The sequence below is a fragment of the Mustela putorius genome, unplaced genomic scaffold, assembly GCF_011764305.1.
Source record: "Mustela putorius furo isolate JIRA1106 unplaced genomic scaffold, ASM1176430v1.1 tig00000997_pilon_pilon_pilon, whole genome shotgun sequence".
Taxonomy (NCBI): Eukaryota; Metazoa; Chordata; class Mammalia; order Carnivora; family Mustelidae; genus Mustela; species Mustela putorius.
The window spans coordinates 5629880-5648745 of NW_025421527.1; the positions used below are offsets into that span (position 1 = coordinate 5629880).

The 18866-nt window shown below is 62.8% G+C and overlaps 3 protein-coding genes across 4 annotated transcripts in view; 2 read left to right on the top strand and 1 right to left on the bottom strand.

Annotated features, from left to right (window-relative positions):
* The window catches only part of KCNN3 (potassium calcium-activated channel subfamily N member 3), a 123567-nt gene extending 107509 nt beyond the window's left edge, over positions 1–16058 (top strand). For both annotated transcript variants that reach the window (XM_045086841.1, XM_045086843.1), the window contains 4 exons: positions 2643–2770; positions 3468–3537; positions 8090–8329; positions 8572–16058. In XM_045086841.1, coding sequence (XP_044942776.1) covers positions 2643–2770; positions 3468–3537; positions 8090–8329; positions 8572–8796 — 663 coding nt within the window. In that variant the 3' untranslated portion in view covers positions 8797–16058. The remainder of the gene's footprint in view (positions 1–2642; positions 2771–3467; positions 3538–8089; positions 8330–8571) is intronic.
* On the bottom strand, positions 6187–8582 carry LOC123393751. Its single transcript, XM_045086844.1, has 2 exons — positions 8405–8582; positions 6187–8143 (listed from the first exon to the last, which is right to left on the bottom strand). The coding sequence occupies exon 2, from the start codon at positions 7704–7706 to the stop codon at positions 6804–6806; it is 903 nt and encodes a 300-aa protein (XP_044942779.1). The 5' UTR covers positions 7707–8143; positions 8405–8582; the 3' UTR covers positions 6187–6803.
* Positions 10310–18391, top strand: LOC123393716 (translation initiation factor IF-2-like). The gene is made up of 2 exons (XM_045086541.1): positions 10310–10388; positions 16665–18391. The coding sequence occupies exons 1-2, from the start codon at positions 10310–10312 to the stop codon at positions 18389–18391; spliced, it is 1806 nt and encodes a 601-aa protein (XP_044942476.1).
* Positions 18392–18866: the final 475 nt, after the last annotated feature.

Here is an 18866-nt window from a genome sequence, read left to right on the forward strand (position 1 = left end):
GAGCCGGCTCCCGTGTGCAGGCAGGACCGTCGGACAGCAGCCAGCCTCCCTCAGCCCTGCGCGGCCCCTGGCCCCCCACCCCAGGAGCAGCTTGGGTGCCCCTGCCCACCAGGAGCACTCAGAGGGTGCCCGGGCCCCCACAGGAGCTCAGCGGATCCCAGGAGGGACACGCGACCTCAGCTGCTCCTTCCCCGCTGATGGTCAAGGTCCTCAGCCGCAGGACTCGGCTGCGGCATTTCTGGTTGGTCAGTGGCGGGGGCTCGGTGCCCTTAGAAGCTTGTGTCCGTTTCTCTCGTGGGCATTGAGCCCCTTAGCCTTGTGCCAGGCTGTGTGCTGTCAGTCAGCTTCAGAGTCCGCATCGAGGCTGTCCTTTAATGCTGCTTTCCCCAGCACATGGGCCTCCTGTTCCCGCCCACGATGCTGCCACCCGGCGGGCCGTGACCTGCTGGCCACACCCGGGCCGAAGAGTCCCGGGGGCCCAGGCTGCTCGCTCCATGACATGGCCCTGCGGGGGCCCCGAGGGGTGAAAGAAAAGGCAAACGTTTCTCTGGCTCCTTGATCCTGGGAAACAGGAAACGGTGCTGCGGAGAGAGGGCGTCTCGGCAGGTCACTCTTCAGAACGCGCCGGAACCTTCTGTTTGTCTCGGCCCCGGGCCCCTGTGGCCCCTGTGCGCGCCCCGCCGTCGGCCGGCCCTGTGACTCTGGCCCCGGCGACGGTCTCCGCCGCGCCCTCCTCCTGGCTGGACTCAGGGCTCGGTGACGCCGCCGGAGCCCGTGTGTGCTCGGTTCGGGTCAGCGCAGGCTTCGCGGCGTCTGTCTGCGTCTCGCTTTGCTCCTCCGTAAAACGGGGGTCGCCCCAGGGACTGGCGGGTTTGTGGGGAGCAACCCCCATGCGCGGGAGGCGCTCAGACCTGCGCCCTGCCCGGCCCGCGTCCCCGTCCCTGCCTCCTGGGGGCCTCCCGCGCACCCGAGGGTGAGGCTCCGTCTGGCCCACCTGATAGGGTGAAGCCTTTGTTCAGTGACGGGAAGATCAGGGTGGACGCCGTGGCTCTGCCGCTCCAGCCGCTCCCCAGCAACCCCCGCGCGAGTGTCCACGGCCGCCCCCGGCACTCCTGGCTCGGCCGGCCTCCCGGGCAGGGCGCGTGGGGAGCGGGGGCTCTGCCGTCGTCCTCGCCACCGAGACAGGCTTTTTCTCGCGTTTTTTTTTCTGTGACGCCTGCCCTGGAACCTAAGCACCCAGGAAAAGCGAAGAATTTACCCGTCAGGAGAAGCCGGCGGAGGTACGCAGTCTACAGAGAGAGCCGGGGCCATGGGGGTCTCCCTCGCACCCCCTCCCTTGTCCAGGAGGCTCCTGTCCACTCGGGCCCGGACAGACCCGCGTCCGCTGCTCGCCGGGCGCTCCCTGTCCCTGGAGTCCGCTCCCCACCACCTGCTTCCTTTCAGGCGAGGAAGCACCAGAAGTGGGCAATTAAGTCGTCGAAAACCATTTTCACAGTGGATTTTTACTGAACAAGAAAGCTGTGTTTAAGTCACTTAGACATTTCTGAGAAGACCGAGCTGTTCCTTCAAAAACATCACCTCAGCGCCAGGGAAAAATGTAATCCAGCCGCGGTAATAAATTTTTAAAACGTACACACACAGAAGTGCTCGGCCTGGACAACGGTGCCTCCCAGGCCTTCCCGCACGCCTCCGCACCCTTGCGAGATCCCATCTGCTGTGTCGGTCGAAGGAGAAGCCCCGGGCTCCGCGGCTTCGTGAAGATCTTTCCTGGCGGCTGCCTCGGTTTCTCCCAGGCAGAGTGACGGACCCGCAGCCCCGGCCTGTGGGCCTGGCCCGTCTGCATGGCTCACAGAGAGGGGGGTCTTTCCTCCCAAAGCCTCGTTTCCTCTTGCTCTTGTTACTGTCTGTGTTTGGATTAAAATTTTGTCCCCTGCCATCCGGATGCCGTCGACGCGTCCTGGCTCCGGGGAGAGCCGGTGGCATCAGCGGTGTCCACGTGAACGGAGGACAGCCTCACAGGTCGGAGCGCGGGGTCGCCGCGCCCACAGAGGAGCCCGTCTTGGCGAGGACGCGCCGTTGGCTTCACAGCCAAGGATCTTCACTGATTTTCAGATGCTGCTTTGAAATGGTGTCAGTTTTAAGCCAATTACATTTACGTGTAAAATTACAGTGTGAATGTTTTTGGCCGTTTGGAAAAGGACACAATGGGCTGGCCGAGGCCTCCCGCTCCATTTGTGGGAAAGGCATTTCCTCAAAGAGACCTTTTAAAATCTCCGGCTGATGGGAAAGCTGTTCAGTGTCTGAACCCCGGAAAGGCACCGGGCGGTAAGAGGAAATGTCAGGTGGAGTGTGAGGCTCTGCTCGCCCACGGGGCGCCCGACCCCCGGGGCTGGGGGTGCGGGCTGGGGCCAGTCTGAAGTCATTAAGAAGGAAACAGCTCCGGCCCATCCACTGTGTCCAAGACGGGAGTCCTAGGAGATGAACCGTGACCCTCCTTTCTAAGAGTTCGTGAATCAGGGAAGGGAACCACAGATCTGGGCTAAACCGTGTCCTTAGAAAGTAGGCGGTCTCAGCCGCCGCCAGAGAGAGTCCACGAAACCAGGAAACCACCTGCAGCCCGCTTGCCTTATTTGTCTTCCCAGATCAAGAACGCAGCAGCCAACGTCCTCCGGGAAACGTGGCTCATCTACAAGCACACGAAGCTGCTGAAGAAGATCGACCACGCCAAAGTCAGGAGGCACCAGCGCAAGTTCCTGCAGGCCATCCACCAGTGAGTAGGCGGGGCGCCCGCCGGCCGCGCCCGGCACCTCCCGACCCGGGGCGCGGGGCAGACCTGTGCAGGGTCCCCGACAAGCCCTGGGGGCCGTGAGCTGCACCCAGATCGCTCTGTTTCTCCGTTTGCGGCAGCCGCAGCCGGAGCGCCCAGGCAGGATGCTATGGGGGGAGAAGGGTACGAGCCTGTGGGGACACCCCTGTCATGCCCCCGGGGGCACCTGCAGTTAATGCTCTCCAGAACAGAGGCCCTTGACCGTGGGGTGGAGGAGAGAGGAAGGTGGTCTGGGGCGGGGGCTTCAGGGGGCACCGAGCCAGGGAGATGGCCTGGTAGTAGGGGCGAGGACGGCAGTCACTGCCTGTAGACGAGATCCGCTTTCCTGGGGACCCGGGAAACCCGTGACCAAAGCCCCACGACCGAGGCCCCGTGACCAAGACTGAAGCCCGTGATTGAGTCCCCATGATTGTGACCAAAGCCCTGTGACTGACGTCCCATGATCGAGGCCCCGTGATCAAGTCCCCATGATCGTAACTGAGGCCCCATGACTGTGACCGTGGCCCCGTGATTGTGACCGTGGCCCCTGGGAATCGCGCTGCGTTCCAGACGCAGGTGCACTGGTTCAGTTGTGGAATGTGTAGGTGAGGCTAAGCCGTCGTGGGCTGAGGGGTGCAGCACTCACGTCTCTTCCCCACAGACTGAGGAGTGTCAAGATGGAGCAGAGGAAGCTGAGCGACCAGGCCAACACGCTGGTGGACCTCTCCAAGGTGAGTGGCGGAGCCCGGAATGTGCCTGGGCTCTCAGCTCTCCCCCGTGGCTGCCAGGACCCAGCCACGTCCCAGCTACGCGGTGCCGAGCAGCGAGAGCAAGGACAGCCCGTCCTTGAGCAGAGGAGTCCAGGGCTGGGTTCCTGCCAGGAGTTCTACTGCCGGGAAGCCCAGCCATGGTCACAGTGCGGCCACAGCTCTGCCCACACCCGTGGGCCTGTCCGTGCCCATGGGTGGGTCTGTCCATGCCCATGAGTCTATCTGTGCCCGAGTCTGCCCATGCCCGTGGGTCTGTCTGTGCCCGTGGGTCTGTCCGCGCCTGTGGGTCTCTCCATCTGTAGCCCGTCATCTCATGCTATGCAGTGATGATGCCCCAAGAATGAGCTCGACTTGCAGGGAAGCAGCCTACCAGGCCCGCCTGGGGACACGGGGGCCACACTGCCCGGCACGTGGCGGTAACACCTGGCAGTTGATTTGCTGCTTCCTCTAATCCTTCCAGACCAGCTTTTCCGGCCCCTGGATGGTGGTGGGGAGGGCATTACTTTACTTCTCAAGAGGGAGGTTCCCCCACGGTGAGCATAAAGGCCGGGTCAAACGCAAGAACCCTGGGAGCCCCAGGACTCAGCGCCCCATGGCCTTTCAGGCGTTCCGCACTTCTGGTGCAAACCGGCCATAAATCCCGCGAGCTCCATAAAGAAGCCCGCCTCTCCTCTCGCAAACATGGCAACCAGGACTGGAAGACGCCCCGCGGGCTGAGCTGGGGCTGCTGCTCCCCCAGCACGGCCCCTCCCCTCGCAGCCTCTCTGTAAAGATTGTACTTGAAGCGTTCAGCCCAGGGCCAGGCTGGCGGAACATTCCGGCAACGTCAGTTGTCATCATGGAACCCGTTCCCTGGGTGACCCAGAGCTACTCTCTCGGGCAGCTTCGCAGCCTGTGGGAGGAGAGGCAGTTGCTGTCGTCAGCCCACGTGCAGGCGCCTTGCTTGGTGACGGGCTCAGGCCCGAGCCAGGGCCTCCCCAGCAGGGCAGGGGGACTGCGGCAGGGCCGGTGTGGGCGCACGGCTCCGGGACGCCCTCGGGCCTGTGTGCCGACAGCCGGCTGCTGCCGCGGAGCTGGGGCCCTAGAGCCTGGACGTGGGGACGGCAGGGGACACTGGATGGTGGGTGGGAAGCCCCCAGGTTCTCGGGTATCAGGAAGCACCAGAAGCAGGTTTACAAGGCATTTCTTAGAATGACGGAAGGAGGCCTCATTCCAGAGCCCCAGAGCGGCGGGCCAGACTCGAGGGGGCCATGGAGAAGGGGCCACAGGCAATCCCCACATTGGGGGAGGGGCTCACCCTCTCTTTCCTCTCCTGTGCAAGAGCCTGCTTCAGGTCTGTCCCCTGCTGACCCCTCTGCACTGTGGCTTCTGTCTCCCGGCAGACACGGGAGCCCCGTCCAGAGAACTCCTGCTCTCGCTCTGGCCGCCGGTGAGGACACAGTGGCCTCCTGGTGATCTTGGCTCTAAACTCTCAGAGATGAGGTGACTGGCCAGCCCGGTCACAGGTCCACACTCGAGCCAGCCAGCGGCAGCCAGGAGGAGGGCCATGCAGGGCAAACCCAGCCGTTTTGGCAGCGCGAGGCAGGAGTACTCAGCCTCCTGCACGACCCAGACTTTCTCCCACAAGAAGCTGGCTCTCCCGCCTCCCCCCTCCCCTGGCAGGACACACTGTCACTGATGTTCTCCTGGGAACATAGGCAAACCGACATCAAGCCTGCGTCAGTACCTCTCACAGCACCTCCCAGAGACGCAGCCCCGGGAGCAGCGGGCTGGACGTCCTGGGAGCCTCGTGCCTCCGACGGCCGCCCTTGCACTTGCCAAGTCGGGCTCGGGGACCCACATGGCGACTGAAACCCCATCAGTAATTGGCAGTGAATTGCCTGGAAGAAGAGGTGTGTAGGGAAGGGCGAAGGGGGCCTCTGCAGGACTGCCGTGGGGACGGGGCGAGCCCAGATGCAGGGGCTTTGCCTCCACTCGCTCGTTCCCTCCCCGGGACTCACCCGGGGCCCCTGGCTGCAGCTCAGTGTGTTTGGGTCCACGTGCCCCCTGCCCCCCACCCCGCACCTTGTCCCCAAGCAGCAGAGCAGGCAACATGGCCGTGTTCTGTCTGTGCTGTGTCCTCCGGGCCCACCACCTTCCCACCCCTGCTCCTCGGTCCTCGCTAGGTCAGGAAAACAGCATACGGGCTCGAGATGCCATTTTCGGGAGGGAACAGCGACCTCACAGGGCGGCAGTGCGGGCAGGACTTGGGTCTTTTCGGGCTGGCGGCAGTTTCTCTCACTGGAACGTAAACAGAATTCCTAGCATCTGGGGCTCGAGGACCCATTAAGACAGCGTCTGTGGGGACTGTGGTCACCGACACGGAGGTCTTGCAAGTGGTAGTTCTCATGATGAGTCCTGACGAGGAGGCAGGATCCAAAGGGACAAAGTGGCCACCCTGAGGTCCAGCAGCCGAGACCCAGGGCCCAGGCCCCGCGCAGGCACAGGAGGGAGTGGCCTGGATGTCCCGGGAGCCTCGTGCGTCCGATGGCCGCCCTTGCACTTGCCGAGTCTGGTCTCCACCCGGGCGTCCCGCCCCGGCCCGGCTGCCTCCCTGCCACCTCTGTGGTGGCCCCGTCCCCACCCCTCTCCAGCCCTCGTGCTTTGTCACCTTCTTCTACTCTGCCTTTCTCTCTCACCTCCATCCCCCCCACCCCCGCGGCCGCAGCTTCAGAAGTTTTTGCATCTGGCTTGGAGTAACTTGGAGTTTCGGGCAAATAGGATCGCGACGTGACCAGCAGGGGACCCTCAGCCCTGAGGGCCACACTACCTGGGAGGGGGCGGGGGGCCCAGAGCAATGGCCTGCAGCCACTGGGAGTGGGAGACCCAGGGGCTGAGGGTTCGCAGGGCGGTCACTTGTTAGCTGGCAGGGAAGCATAGCCGTCACATAGGTGACTGCTCTCGGGGCTAATTATAACCAGAAAGTGGCCTGATGGGGGAGCCATCGGGCCACGGGACAGCCTTGGGGGTGCACCTGCGGGAGGTACAGGTTGGAGCGCAGGTGGCCCGGTTGCCACTGAAGGAGCCGGTTCGAGGGGTGTGGGAGGGCTCAGTGGGGCTTTGTACTGGGGCAGTTGGGGCTCCCAGATCTGTGGTCGGGCAGCCGGAGGGAACGGTGCCCGGGCCTGAGCCCCCTCTGTCAGCTCTGCTCTGAGCCAGTTTTATGACATAATTCTCAGAAGCCAAGTTCAGTGGATTCCTTTTAAGAGTCCTTTGTGTCTCAGCGCCCTGGGGGCTCCCCCACGGGCCCCTGCCCTCCCACAGGGTTCACTCCCAGGCAGTCCCGGGTGGGGGCCCCCGGGCTCTTCCTTCCTTCCCTCCGGCCACACAGTCTCCTTGGTAAATGCTGAGAAACCTTCTAGGTACCTGGGAATGGTTCGTGTTGTGACACGTCTGTCCCCATCAGTGGAATTCCTACATCGGCCGAGGGAGGAAGGGACCGGGACGTGCCTCCCTCGCTCACCCGTTAGTCCGAGGACCCCCTTCAGGGACAGCCCCCGCCCCCAGGCGTGCGTCTGTATGTTTGTGCGTCTCTTAGTTGAGCATCTCCCACGAGCCAGGGGCTGTTTTAGGCCCTTGAGACACATCAGTGACACGGCCAGCAAAGGCCGGTCCCCTGAAGGAGGGTCCCTCTCAGAGGGTGACGGCAGCCTAGCCCAGGTGCCACAGAACCTGGAGGTTCTGTCGCTCGTGCAACAGAAGGTGGGAGAAAAGGGGCAAGCTGAGCGGGTTAGCAGGATCGGGATGGGGTGCCGTGTGCAGCAGGGCCAGGACTCGGGGAGACAGCAGTGAGGGGGCACGGTTACTGCTGGGCCCGTTCGAGAATGAAGGAGACAGGACAGGGCCGGGGGGTGGTGTGAACCGCAACAGACAGACAAAGGCCTCCGCCGGCCCACGGGAGCTCTGGGGGTGGACTGGCCCTTCCGGATGTCCCAGATGGGAAGCAGACCTCTCGTGGCCCAGGCAGTCGGGGGGGCTGCGATCCCACACGGCAGGTCCGTGGGTCTGCGGACCAGGCCGGCGGTGAGTCGCCGCGTCCGGCATGTCTTCCGGCGGCCGTGCTGCCGACATCCGACGGGCAATAGCGTCATGACCTGTGACGTTATTACTCCTGTTTTATAAGGAAGCCAAGGCTCAGTCTTGTCCTGGCCCACGGCAAGTCCCCGCGCCGTCCACCGCCCAGCATGGCGCCCCCTGACCGCCAGGCTCCCGCAGCCTCTGAGCCGAGAGGTCGGTCCGCAAGGACACGAGGACCGGCGAGACTTGCCCGTCTTCTTCCCTGGGACGGGCCCCCCACCCCCTGCGCCCCTGCCCCGGGCTGTGTTCCCGCCTGCACTGCGGGTCTCCTTGTGGGCAGCCCGGGCCGCACGTGCTGGTGTGGACGCGGCTCTTGCTGTGATCTCGGCACGTCCTTCCTCCAGCCGGGGGCCGCCTGCGCTAACCGCGGTGTCCCGTCCCCCGTGTCCCCTTCCAGATGCAGAGCGTCATGTACGACCTGATCACGGAGCTCAACGACCGGAGCGAGGACCTGGAGAAGCAGATCGGCAGCCTGGAGGCCAAGCTGGAGCACCTGGCCGCCGGCTTCGGCTCCCTGCCCCTGGTCATCGCCGACGCCCTGCGCCAGCAGCAGCAGCTCCTGTCCGCCCTCGCAGAGGCCCGGGCTGGCCCCGCGGGCGCCACCCGCACGCCCCCGCCCTCCGACAGCCCCCTCGGGGTCAGCTCCACCTCCTTCCCGACCCCGTACACGAGCTCAAGCAGTTGCTAGATAACCCCCCTCCAGAAGCATTACCCATAGGTCTTAAGATGCAAATCAACTCTCTCCTGGTCACTTTGCCATCCAGGACCCACGGGACCAGGGACCGTCAGGAGGAGAGACCGAGCTAATGACCCGGCTCGTGTCCATTCAGCGTGCTTGGTTCGATATGCCTTGAAACCAGAAATCTAATCTCTGTTTAGGTGCCTCCGCTTGGGAGCAGGAAGAGGAAGTGGCAGGACCCGGCCCCAGGCGGCGCCCTGGCTGCAGGGCTGGGGCGGAACAGAAATCCACGCTCCATCTCAGGTCTCGGGGGAGGGCCGGGGGCGGGGCGGGTGCAGCAGGGCGGTCCACGGAGGAGCCCAGGACAGGGCCCCTCGGGGGTGGTGTCAGGCTTGGGCGGGGGTCCCTCACCACTGGGGTCCTGAGCACACCCCTCTCCACGCCATTTGTCTCAGAAAGCTTCTGGGCGACAAAAGGCAGGGAGAGCCCCACAACCTGCCACAACAGACGTGCTTTCCTCCCGTACTTTAACCAGTCATAAAACCCAATTTAGACTAAAAAAGAGAGAGAGAGAGAAATAAAAAGCCAGATTTTGCTGTGTGTCTACAAGTGTGTGCACGCACACCCCCTACACTCAACGCAGGCCTGGCCTGGCTTGAGCCCGACCCGAAGAGACGGGGACCTGACACCTTGTCCCGCACACAGCTGGCACCAGACGCATGTGGAGTTGGCTTGAATCCGAGTGTGGGTGCCTTCAGCTCAGGTAGTCTGCTGGCATCGGGCACATTCTGGGCTTCCCTGAAGATGGGGACCCCTTCAGACACGGCCCCGGCGCCCGGCCTAGACGCACACCAGCCTTGAGGGGTTTGAGACGAATGCCGGCCACCCTTGCCGGCTTCTGGAGAGAGAAGCAGCCTTCTGAAAAGAACAGCTTGTGCCGAATTTTCTCCTTATATCCAAACAGCTGTGTTCCAGGGGAGCAGGTGACCGTGTCCAGGTGGGGAGGGGGCGTGTAAACACAGGTGCAGCCCCGGGAGACCCCCTGGAGGTGGTGCGGGGCCTCCACTCAGCCTCACGCACCCAGCAGCGCTGCCCCTGCCCCAGCGGTTAGGAGCGTAGACGGGTCCGGTGCCTCCCTGAGAGCAGAGCCGGGACACGTGGTGGTGAGAGGCCCACGTGGCCCCTCCTCCCGACCCAAGACCCCCTCCAAATGAGAGATTCTGGGAACCTGGGAGCTTGTAGAGAGGCTTGTGGGTTAGGGGAGGGGCCACAGACCTGTCAGCAGCCCGTTCCTACTGTATTTTGTTCATCTTGGTGCAAAATGCATTCAAATTTGTCTCAAACTCCAAGAAACTTGAGAAACACCCTGGTCCAGCACTGTGACGGGTGTCGGGGGAGGCGTGTGGACGCCGTGTTTCACGTCTATACGTGACGCTCGCCGCGTTCATGGGTCTCATCACTCTTCTCGTTGTGAGGGCTTCGCGGCAGCGGGTGGGGCCGGACGAGCTGGTGGAAACGTCACAGCTGTTTCGGGGAAAGTACCAGGGTGTCCGCTGTGTGTGGTGCTTCTGGGGGCTTCGCCGGGCATGGGACACTGTCACATCCCTGACATCAGAGCTGGGCCAGGTCCTCTAGGGACGGGGGGTGGGGCTCGCTAGGCTGCTGCAGGTAGAGGAGTCCGGAGCCCAGCTCCTACGCCCAGAAGATCTGGTCTCTTCCTCCTTTCTCTCTTTCCTGCTGTTGTCCCCGCATGGTCTTGCCTCATCTCGGTGACGCCCGGGTGTCTCCATCGGCTGCTTTGCAGAGCCACACTCGCTGCTGGCTCTTGATTTTATCACTTGTTCTTCTAATGATTGATTATCGGAAAGCTCCCCTCCTCTCTGTCCCAAGAATGGTGCTTCGTTCCAGTAACAGCACAGCCAAAACCGCAAGCCGACGATGTCCACGCAGATGACATTAGCACATGGGGTCCTTGTGGCCAGAGTTCTGTCGCACAAGGTGGAGACCGTGGCAGGCGGTACTGACCCACGGCCCTCCCCCGCGCCCCTCTGCTCGCCCTCTCCATCCCGCTGGAATCCCGTGTGTGACAGCACACATGTGTGTGCACATTCACATGTCTAGGGATTTAGTCTTGACCTCGAATGAATGACACGCAAAGGTCACTGCCAGCCCCACCCAGATTCCCGTTGACCCGCCGGGGTCTGTGGAGGATTCTGTAAGCCCTCCTCCCGCTGTCCCCCTCGGTGAAGCCTGAAGACCAGGCCAGCAGCCGTGGCGAAAGGGGGGCTGGACGCGTCGCCAGCAGCAGCGGCCCCGGCATCCCAGGAACACGTGGGCCTCTGTAGCATGAGTTGGCCTGTTGGTAGCGCCATAGCTGGGTGTGGTCCACTTCCTTGGCGAAAGAACAATGATGGTATCTGCTTCTTGACCTCGAGACGGTGACTGGGGGCTGCTCTCTGAACCCGTGTTTCAGCTGTGGGTGCGGGAGTTCTCCGTCCTCCGGGAGCAAGGTCAATCCCGGTGACCTCGGCACTGATTGCCCGAAGTGTAGTCCCTCCAGGTGTCCACCCCTTGGCCCACCTTTTGGCAAATCCCACTGTGCCTCAGCGTCACGGTCAGACGGGGAAAGGCGTCAGGTGCCTTCTGGTTCCTTATTTTCAAGTTCAGGGACAGAGGGCTACTCGATGATGAGGGTTTCATTAGCTACTCGAGAATCGGCTGTATGTAAGAACTATTCATTACAATGACCTCTCTCACACACTCAGCCGAGGGCACTCCCACTCCTGTAAGGCTGCGCCGTCAGCAGAGCCCTACTGGGACCTTTCTGATATCTTAATGACAGGGAAAGAACCCTAATAGTCCCCAAAATGTCTGGACACTTGAATGAAAACCATAGAGCCACCCTCATCGCGTAAGCCATACTCGAGCCTCATGTACTGCAAAGTCAGGGACGCACTGTGACCCTTTAAGACCACGGGTCTCCGTGGCATTTTAGGACATGGCACCAGTTGGTAAATTATGCCAGACGAGGGACTCCCTCCTCCTTACACTGAAGTCCAAATACAAACCTGCACCTTTGGGTCAAAGGCCACCGCTGTCTCATCCTCATCAGTAAATTGTCATAAAGTGTCTGAGCTGCCCTTGCCCTGTCCCTAATGTGCAGCTTCATGATGTCACCTCTCTCCAAATGCTTCATGAGGTGCAGGGGCGTGGGGGGTGGGGAGGCCCCAGGTCGCCACCGACTTCGGCCTCAGCAGGTGCCCGTGGCGCGGCAGCAGAGCTCGTACCCCAGGGGCCGGGGAACGCAGGCGCCGGCAAACTGCCAGCGAGCACCTGCGGCTCTCGGCGTCTGTGAAAGGCCGAGAAGGAACAGCAGTGAAGAAATCATGACTTTAATATGTTTGAGGATTTCCCCCTTAGATTCTCAGTGATTTCTGTGTGAGCGAAGGAAGGAAACAGGCAGAAAGAGAGAAAATCAGAGGAAGGAAGCTCTAAGGCCAGACCCACATCTTGGGCCAATTAACGTGACCACCTAGTGCCTCAGTTTCTCTGTGCGTAACAGGAAGACAAGAGTCACGGGCTTGGGGACGACGTACTCGGTAGATTTTAGGGGAGTCGATAGCAGCCGGGCTGTTCCTGTCCCGCCCCCTCTCGGGTGTAGCCTCTGAGGTGACAGAAAGTAATCAGTCGTGTCGGCTGCGCAGTGACTGGCGCATGGGACCTCTGTCCCCGTTCGGGGGTCCCTCGAGCCACAGCGCACCCCAGATTAGGAACAGGAGGTGTTCCTCGCGCCACTGAGACGCTGGGAAGTCATTGCTCCGCTGCCGGCTCCCGCTTGTTGAGTCCCTGCTTGCAAACCCTCAGCTCCGTCCCCCGTCCACGCCGTGATTCTGCTTCCCTGAAAGTGGCGTCAGAGCAGAGCAAGGATCTGCTGGTGGCCGCCCCCGTGGGCTCGGGGCGGCACTGGGTTTGAGGACCGTAGACAGCCGTCTGGGGGGGGTCGGCGTGGGGCAGCTCCCCCGTCGTCGGCCGCCCTGGCCACACCCTGCACCCGATCCCTTCTTCCTCGGCCACCGCCCAAGGAAGCACGACGTGGGAAAGGGGCCACTGACGCCACCAAGAAAGGGGTGTCCCTGGGACTGCGGCGTGGACTGCGGGCCCCTGGCCGTGGAATGTAGGCGAGCGCCCCTCATCCCGAAAGCTTCTGTCAGAGCGCGTGGGTAGACGGCCGGAGGGACCGCTGGACAGACAAGTCCCACGCAGATTCTGTCCCGAGAGATGGAGTCGTTTTATGGGCGCTCGGCGCGGCGTCTTGTAAACACCCTCAGAGAAAACCAGTCGCTCTGGGCTGTTTTTCCTACATCAGTGCTGGAAACGCCCAGACACGAACTGGATCCTTCTGAACAAAACCAATCACAACGCGTCCGAGGACAACGTCCGAATCCAGGTGCCAAGTGCCAGGCGAAGAGTCGTTTACATGCCAAGATGCACATTCTGGAAGCTGCGTCTTGGGCCTGGACCATGCGCTGGAACAGAAGAAGTGCTGTGACCAGCCAAGCTGATGGAGGAAAAGCACAAAACTCAGCACCCACCTGTAGTCAGGATCCCCAAAGAAATGCTGAATTTATAGCCAAAAAAAAAAAAGAGAGAGAGAGAAAGAAATCAGTGACAAATCAAATACGGATCTGCCTGGAGTGGCCAGCTTCAGGGTCCGAGGAGGGACCGGGAATACATGACGCTCCCCAGCTGGGTCCCGCGGCACCGCCCAGGACCAGTCCACCTGCATCGGACATCTTCATGGCGCGACGACTCGCCGTGGTCCCAGCCCCGCGTCCCGCGCCGGGCGGAGGAGAGCAGGAGTGAGAGCGCGTCTCCGTGGCGAACTCGGGAACCAAAGCCGTCGTGGTCAGCACCGTGTGAGCTCCGATATGAATTTGCATCTTGCCTCTGTACTGCTTGCTATTTTTTAACGATAGGAGAAAGCGTAACCGTTTATTTTAAATATGAAGTATATTGCTATATTATAAAATATATTGTAACTTTCAATGACCGTTCTGTACCCGCCTGGTCTGCAGCAGCCCAGGGTCGCTCGCTGCCTCCCGACTGTTTCTGAGTACATATCGCTGCGAGCGGCGGCCAGACGCCCAGACCCGGGGCTCAGCCTCCTGCGCGGCCACGTCCTCATGCCCTCAGACCGGCCTAGTAGAGACAAAGGAACGTTGTTCCAAACTTAGAGGAATCGTGGTCCCTGAAACTCCACCAAGCCATTTCAGAGGGGATTTTAAAAGCCATGACTCCCTTAGGGGCTGCACCAAGCCGGCCCGATCCACGAACGGGGTTCCCCGTGGAAATGCCAGGGTCCCCTCACGCAAGTGACAGGAGCCTCAGAATCAGCTGCCTGGGCTGTCCTTTGGGAATGTCAGGATCGGGCATTAGGAAGTCTCGTTCCTGGGTGACACAAAGGACTCAAACTTCTAGGTGGCCTGTGCTGCTCTGCCAGATTCAGGGAGCGTCCCTCAGGCAGGGAAACCCCAGTGAGCCCATGAGCTCCTCCCGGCTGGCCTGAGCCCGGAGGAAGCAGGCTTCCCCGTGCGCGGCCCCACACCCCTACTGGGGAGCACAGCTCCTGGGGATGTGACGGAGGAAGCAGGACACCCCCAGCAAGACCCGGCGCAGCGCTGGGCTTCCCTTCCTGCCCCCGGAGCGGTCAGGTAGCCAGGGGAAGGAAGCTGCTGCCGAGGCGCTGGCAGATCTGGGGGACATTCCCCACCGAGCGGCCCAGGAGCTCCGCGCACTCCGCGTCTCAGTGGCAGGTGAGACACGTGGAGAATTGCTCACGTCCCTCCTCTGAGGGACAGAGGGCCTATTTCCAGACGAAAGCAGGGTGTGTTTAGTTACAGAACAAGGGTTTTCTGGAATCCGTGTTGTTATCACTCTGCGCTGATACCGCCCCGGGTGGGGAAAGGGCGCCGAGAAGCATCAGGGCCCCTGAGGCCGCGTCTCTTCCCTTCTCACACCGAACACGCACCCGGCTGGCTGGCGCGGCAGCACTGACAGCAGGTCTCTCCGGGGGAAGCCTGGGGTCCTGTCAAACTCTGCCGGTTCCTCTGACGGAAAAGCACGTGAGCACCCAGCTTCAGGCCGCGTGCACGGCCGAGCTCACTTCCATACACAGTTTCTTCTTCGTGAGCAAAGTGCTCTGGGCGTCTGCTACTCCCCGATTCCGGGGGGGCTGGGTTCCATTGAAGCCATCAGAACTCCAGGGCACCTGTTTTGAGCAGGTCACTCGCTCGCTGGGTAATGGAAATTAGTTTATTCTCAATTTGATAATCAGCCGATGAATGTCCTGGTGGTAACTGATTTGCCTCCTAATACTTTTCTGCTACTAAATAGAACTGTCTCTTTTGGCTTTTTCTTCCAGCGCTTCTCAGACTAAGACTTTCATTTAGAGACAGCAAATATGTTCTGACCTCCCCCCTCGAAGTTATTATTCAGTCTAGATCACAAAAGCCAATGCAAATTCCTGCTCTGGGGAAAGCGACCCCTGGACGGTAATTCGGCTGTGTGGCCACGCGCGGACCCTGGCTTTTCAAAGTGGGGTCTGCAGAGCAGCAGCTGGGAACTCAGAAGGGCAAACCCTTGGGGCCCATGCCAGACCTGCTTAATCCAATCTGGCATTTTAACAAGATCCCCAAGTCATCTGTACAGACATTAAATATTGAAGCGCTCTGGCCTCACCACACAGCAACGGTAACTGGCATCATTAATAGCTGGGAAAGGAAACCATTTGCTCTTTGACCCTCATTTACAGAATTACTTGACAGAGGAAAGTCCTGTATAATCATAAGGATAAAAACAAATGCATCGTACAGTTCCATTCCAGGTCATATAACGTGCCTGGCGCGCCAAACGGGCAGCCTCTTCCCGGTCTGATTTTTAAAGGGCTTGCTTTGTAGCCTTGACGCACTTCGAAGTCCCTTTCCGGGTTTCTGCTTTTAGCCTACACGGGGAGGGCCATCGGAGTATCAGGCAGCCCCCAGGGCAGGTCCCTCTGGAAGGGTCCCCGGGCTGGGCTCCGCACAGTACTGAAAAGCTGTATCTGGGCTCCGTCCTTGAGCAAGTCAGCACCCCCCGCCCCCGGGCCCTGCCCCGCGAGGCCTGTCCTCCCCAGAGGAAACCCAGCAAGAGAAGTTAGTTCCACCATCTAGACACATTCCGAAGCTCTTTTCAAACCCGTTCTCCTAACCGTTACCCCAACCAGAGACACTCCAAGGCGAGCAAGGGGAAAGGTGGCTTGTGATACTAGCGTCGTCATCGATATGTACCCAGAAACGGTTCTGTTCTGAACTAATGGCTTTAACCTGTTCATTGTAAAAAGTGCCTTGGACTTCGATCTAAAGAGGTCAGTACAAATGTGTGTGTGTGACGTATGTCGGCAAATCCTTCCACGTTTGCCCGCACGTAGGTGCACACACGCACCCGCACATCCGTTCGCGATGTACACGCCCCAGACGCTTCGCGACATGTCCTATCGCCACTTGCAGCCCGTTTCCTTTGTCTGGTCCTGTGTCATTCGTTAAGTGCCACCTTTACACAGAGAAGTTCTGTTCAGGACACTGATGTATTTTTTTGTTTGTTTTTTACTTTTTATTAAAAAGGTAAAAGATATTAAAAAAAAAAAAGTCAAGTGCCTGAAGGTTTTGAATGGGATTGTGGTCAATTTTCTCGGGTCACCACAGAGGAAGCTGATCTGTCCTTCGGAAAACCCTTTCCTGTTGCAGTGACTTTTGCTTTCCCCTCGGCGGGACTTGATAAACACCCGTGGTTTCGGTGATTCGCCCTTGCGGTGCGGTTCACTCTGCGGTCTCCGTGGGCAGCGGCGACAGCGGCCAGAGCCGTGTCCACTCCGCACGCCCCCGCGTCCGAGGGGCGCGCTCTTCCCGCGCTGCGCACGGCGTGGCCGTTAGTGGACCGAACTGCCGGGCCGGGTTCGCCGGTTCCAGATCCTGTGCGCGCTCGGTGCCGGCTCCGGACGCCTGGGCAGCTCCTTCCTGCGTCGGGTGGGAACCTGCCTGGAGGCGGGCAGAGGGACCCTAGGGAAGTGTCGAGGCTCCCGCACCGTCTTCCTAACTGGACCCGTCAGCTTCTCACCTTCGCCGGCGGGCCTGTCTTCCCGCAGCGGGACCGCTCCTAAGGGACCAGCCTCCCGGGTTAGAAGCCCCCAGGGATGAGGGAGGGTCTCCAGGTGGCCATTGCTCCGCTCCTGACAAAACGTCTCCCCCTCCCCCCCCAGGTGGGGACAGCCCCATGACAGCCCGCGCCACCCCACAGGGGAGATGCCGCACTCACACTGGCAGTCGGAAGAGACCGCACAATGCAGACGGGCCAGAAAGACAAAGGGTCTCTGTAGCCGCCCCCACAGATGTCTGTCCCCACAGCTGCCCCCACAGATGCCCCACAGCCGCCCCCACAGGTGCCCCCGCAGCTGTCCCCACAGATGTCCGCCCAGCTGTCCCCGCAGCTGTCCCCACAGATGTCCGCCCAGCTGTCCCCACAGCTGTCCCCACAGATGTCCGCCCAGCTGTCCCCACAGATGCCCTCACAGGTGCCCCCACAGCCGTCCCCGCAGCCGCCCCCACAGGTGTCCCCGCAGCTGTCCCCGCAGTCGTTAGTGGCCACCCTGAGGCGGCGCTGACGCCCCTCCGGACTGTGCCGGGAGCCCGAGCCGGGGAGACTCGTCAGGAGCCGCCGGGGCCGGCGTCGCGCTGTGCTGCGGGGCTGAGTCCGGGCCGCGCCACGTCCCCTCCCGCGGAGGCCAAGGAGCGGGGCGCCGGGTCCCAGCAAACGCGGGCGCGATGGGCGTTAACCGGACCCGAGGGAGAGCCGCGCCCGACCTGCTTCCCGCCCCGGGACCCCGCGGCGCAGCGAGTTTCCCGGGAGGCTCTCGCGGCCGGTGCCCACCGGCGGACCCCGGAGAGCAGCGCCCCCGGCAGCGACCCACCCGCCCGCGGGTTCCCGCTGAGGGCCGCGCGCCCGGCGCCCCCCACCCTGCCGGAAGCGTCTGCGGACCCCGACGTGCGCGCCCCGACGCGCGCCCCCCCCCGACGCGCGCGCCCCCAGCGCCACGGCTGCGGAGGGCAGAGGCGGACGGCCCGGGCGTCGCGGGCAGCTGAGCCCCGAGCCCCCGCCTCGGAGGCCGAGCCCCGCCCCCCGCCCCGCCGGGGGCCCCCGAGGTCCGCACGCCCGAGCCGGGGAGGAGCCCCGGGGCCAGGACTGGCTGCCGCGCAGGCTTCGGCGCGGCCTGTTCCTCAGTTTCCCCCGCGTGTCCTCCGTCCTGGCCCCGCGAGCTTTGCCGGCCCGGGGTGCGGCGGGACGCGGCTGCCGGCGGTGCGGGGCGGGCTGCCCAGCGCCCGGCTTCCCCCCGCGCGGCCCGTCCGGGCTCAGGGTCCGCCCTGGACCGACACGGGGGCGCCCCGACATGTTCATGGGGCCGGAAAGGGGAAGACTCCGAGCAGCAGGCGCCCCTCGAGCCGACGCAGGGGCCGGGCAGGTGCCTCTCCCCGCGGCGCGCAGCCCCGGGGCGGGACGTGGTCGGCTCCGTGCGCGGGAAGCTGGGCCGCGGCGGACCCGCTCGACGGCGGCCCCGGGCGGGACGGCGCAGGCCCGCCCCCTGCTGGTCAGGCGGGACACGGCCGCGGCGGCCGGAGACCCCGGGGAGACCCCGCTGCTGGGGGGCAGGGGAGCCTGAGGGCGCGGGTCCCACCCCTGGCCTTGCCGGGAGGCCTGGAGAGGAGTGATTTGCCCCAGACGCAGCGAAATCGGAACCGGAGCAGACGCTGCCCCGGCCCGTGGCCAGGCCACGGCGAGGACGCCCCGGGCCGCTGCGGAGCCGGGGCCGCCCCGCGCGTTCGCGGCCGTTTTCCGATGCACGCGCCTGCGGCCCGGGGGCTGGGAGCGGGCACTGGCGACCCCACAGCAGCCCCCGCTGGGGAGGGGCGGCCCACGCGGTTACGGGCGTGACGCGGGTCTACCCAGCACCGCGGGGCCGAGCGGCCGGGCCCGGGGCGTGAATCTTCACCCCGGGCGGTGCCGTCGGGAGTACAGGGAGGTCAGCCGGAGTCGGCGTAACCTGCTTTGGGTTTGGTCGTTCGGTTCCGTTCCGTTTCGGTGCCGGAGTCTGAGGTTTCGCTCGGTTGTTCGCAGGCGCGTCACACCCAGTAGCCTCCCAAAGTGGGCTCGCGCCCAGCCTGGAGCCCGACGCGGGACCTGAACTCTCAGCCCCGGCATGAGGCCCCGGGCTCCGAGCGAGTCAGATGCGCAACCAACTGAGCCACCCAGGCGCCCGGGTGTCCCTTGAAACGCCGTCCTGTGCCCTGGAAAGCCAAAGGCTGGAGACGACGGTCATACGTTACCACCACCTCCGGGCAGTGTCCTCTTGGGTCCAGCTTCTTTCCAAGCCTGATTTGCCTCCCGCTCGCCAACCCCGCGCACCCGC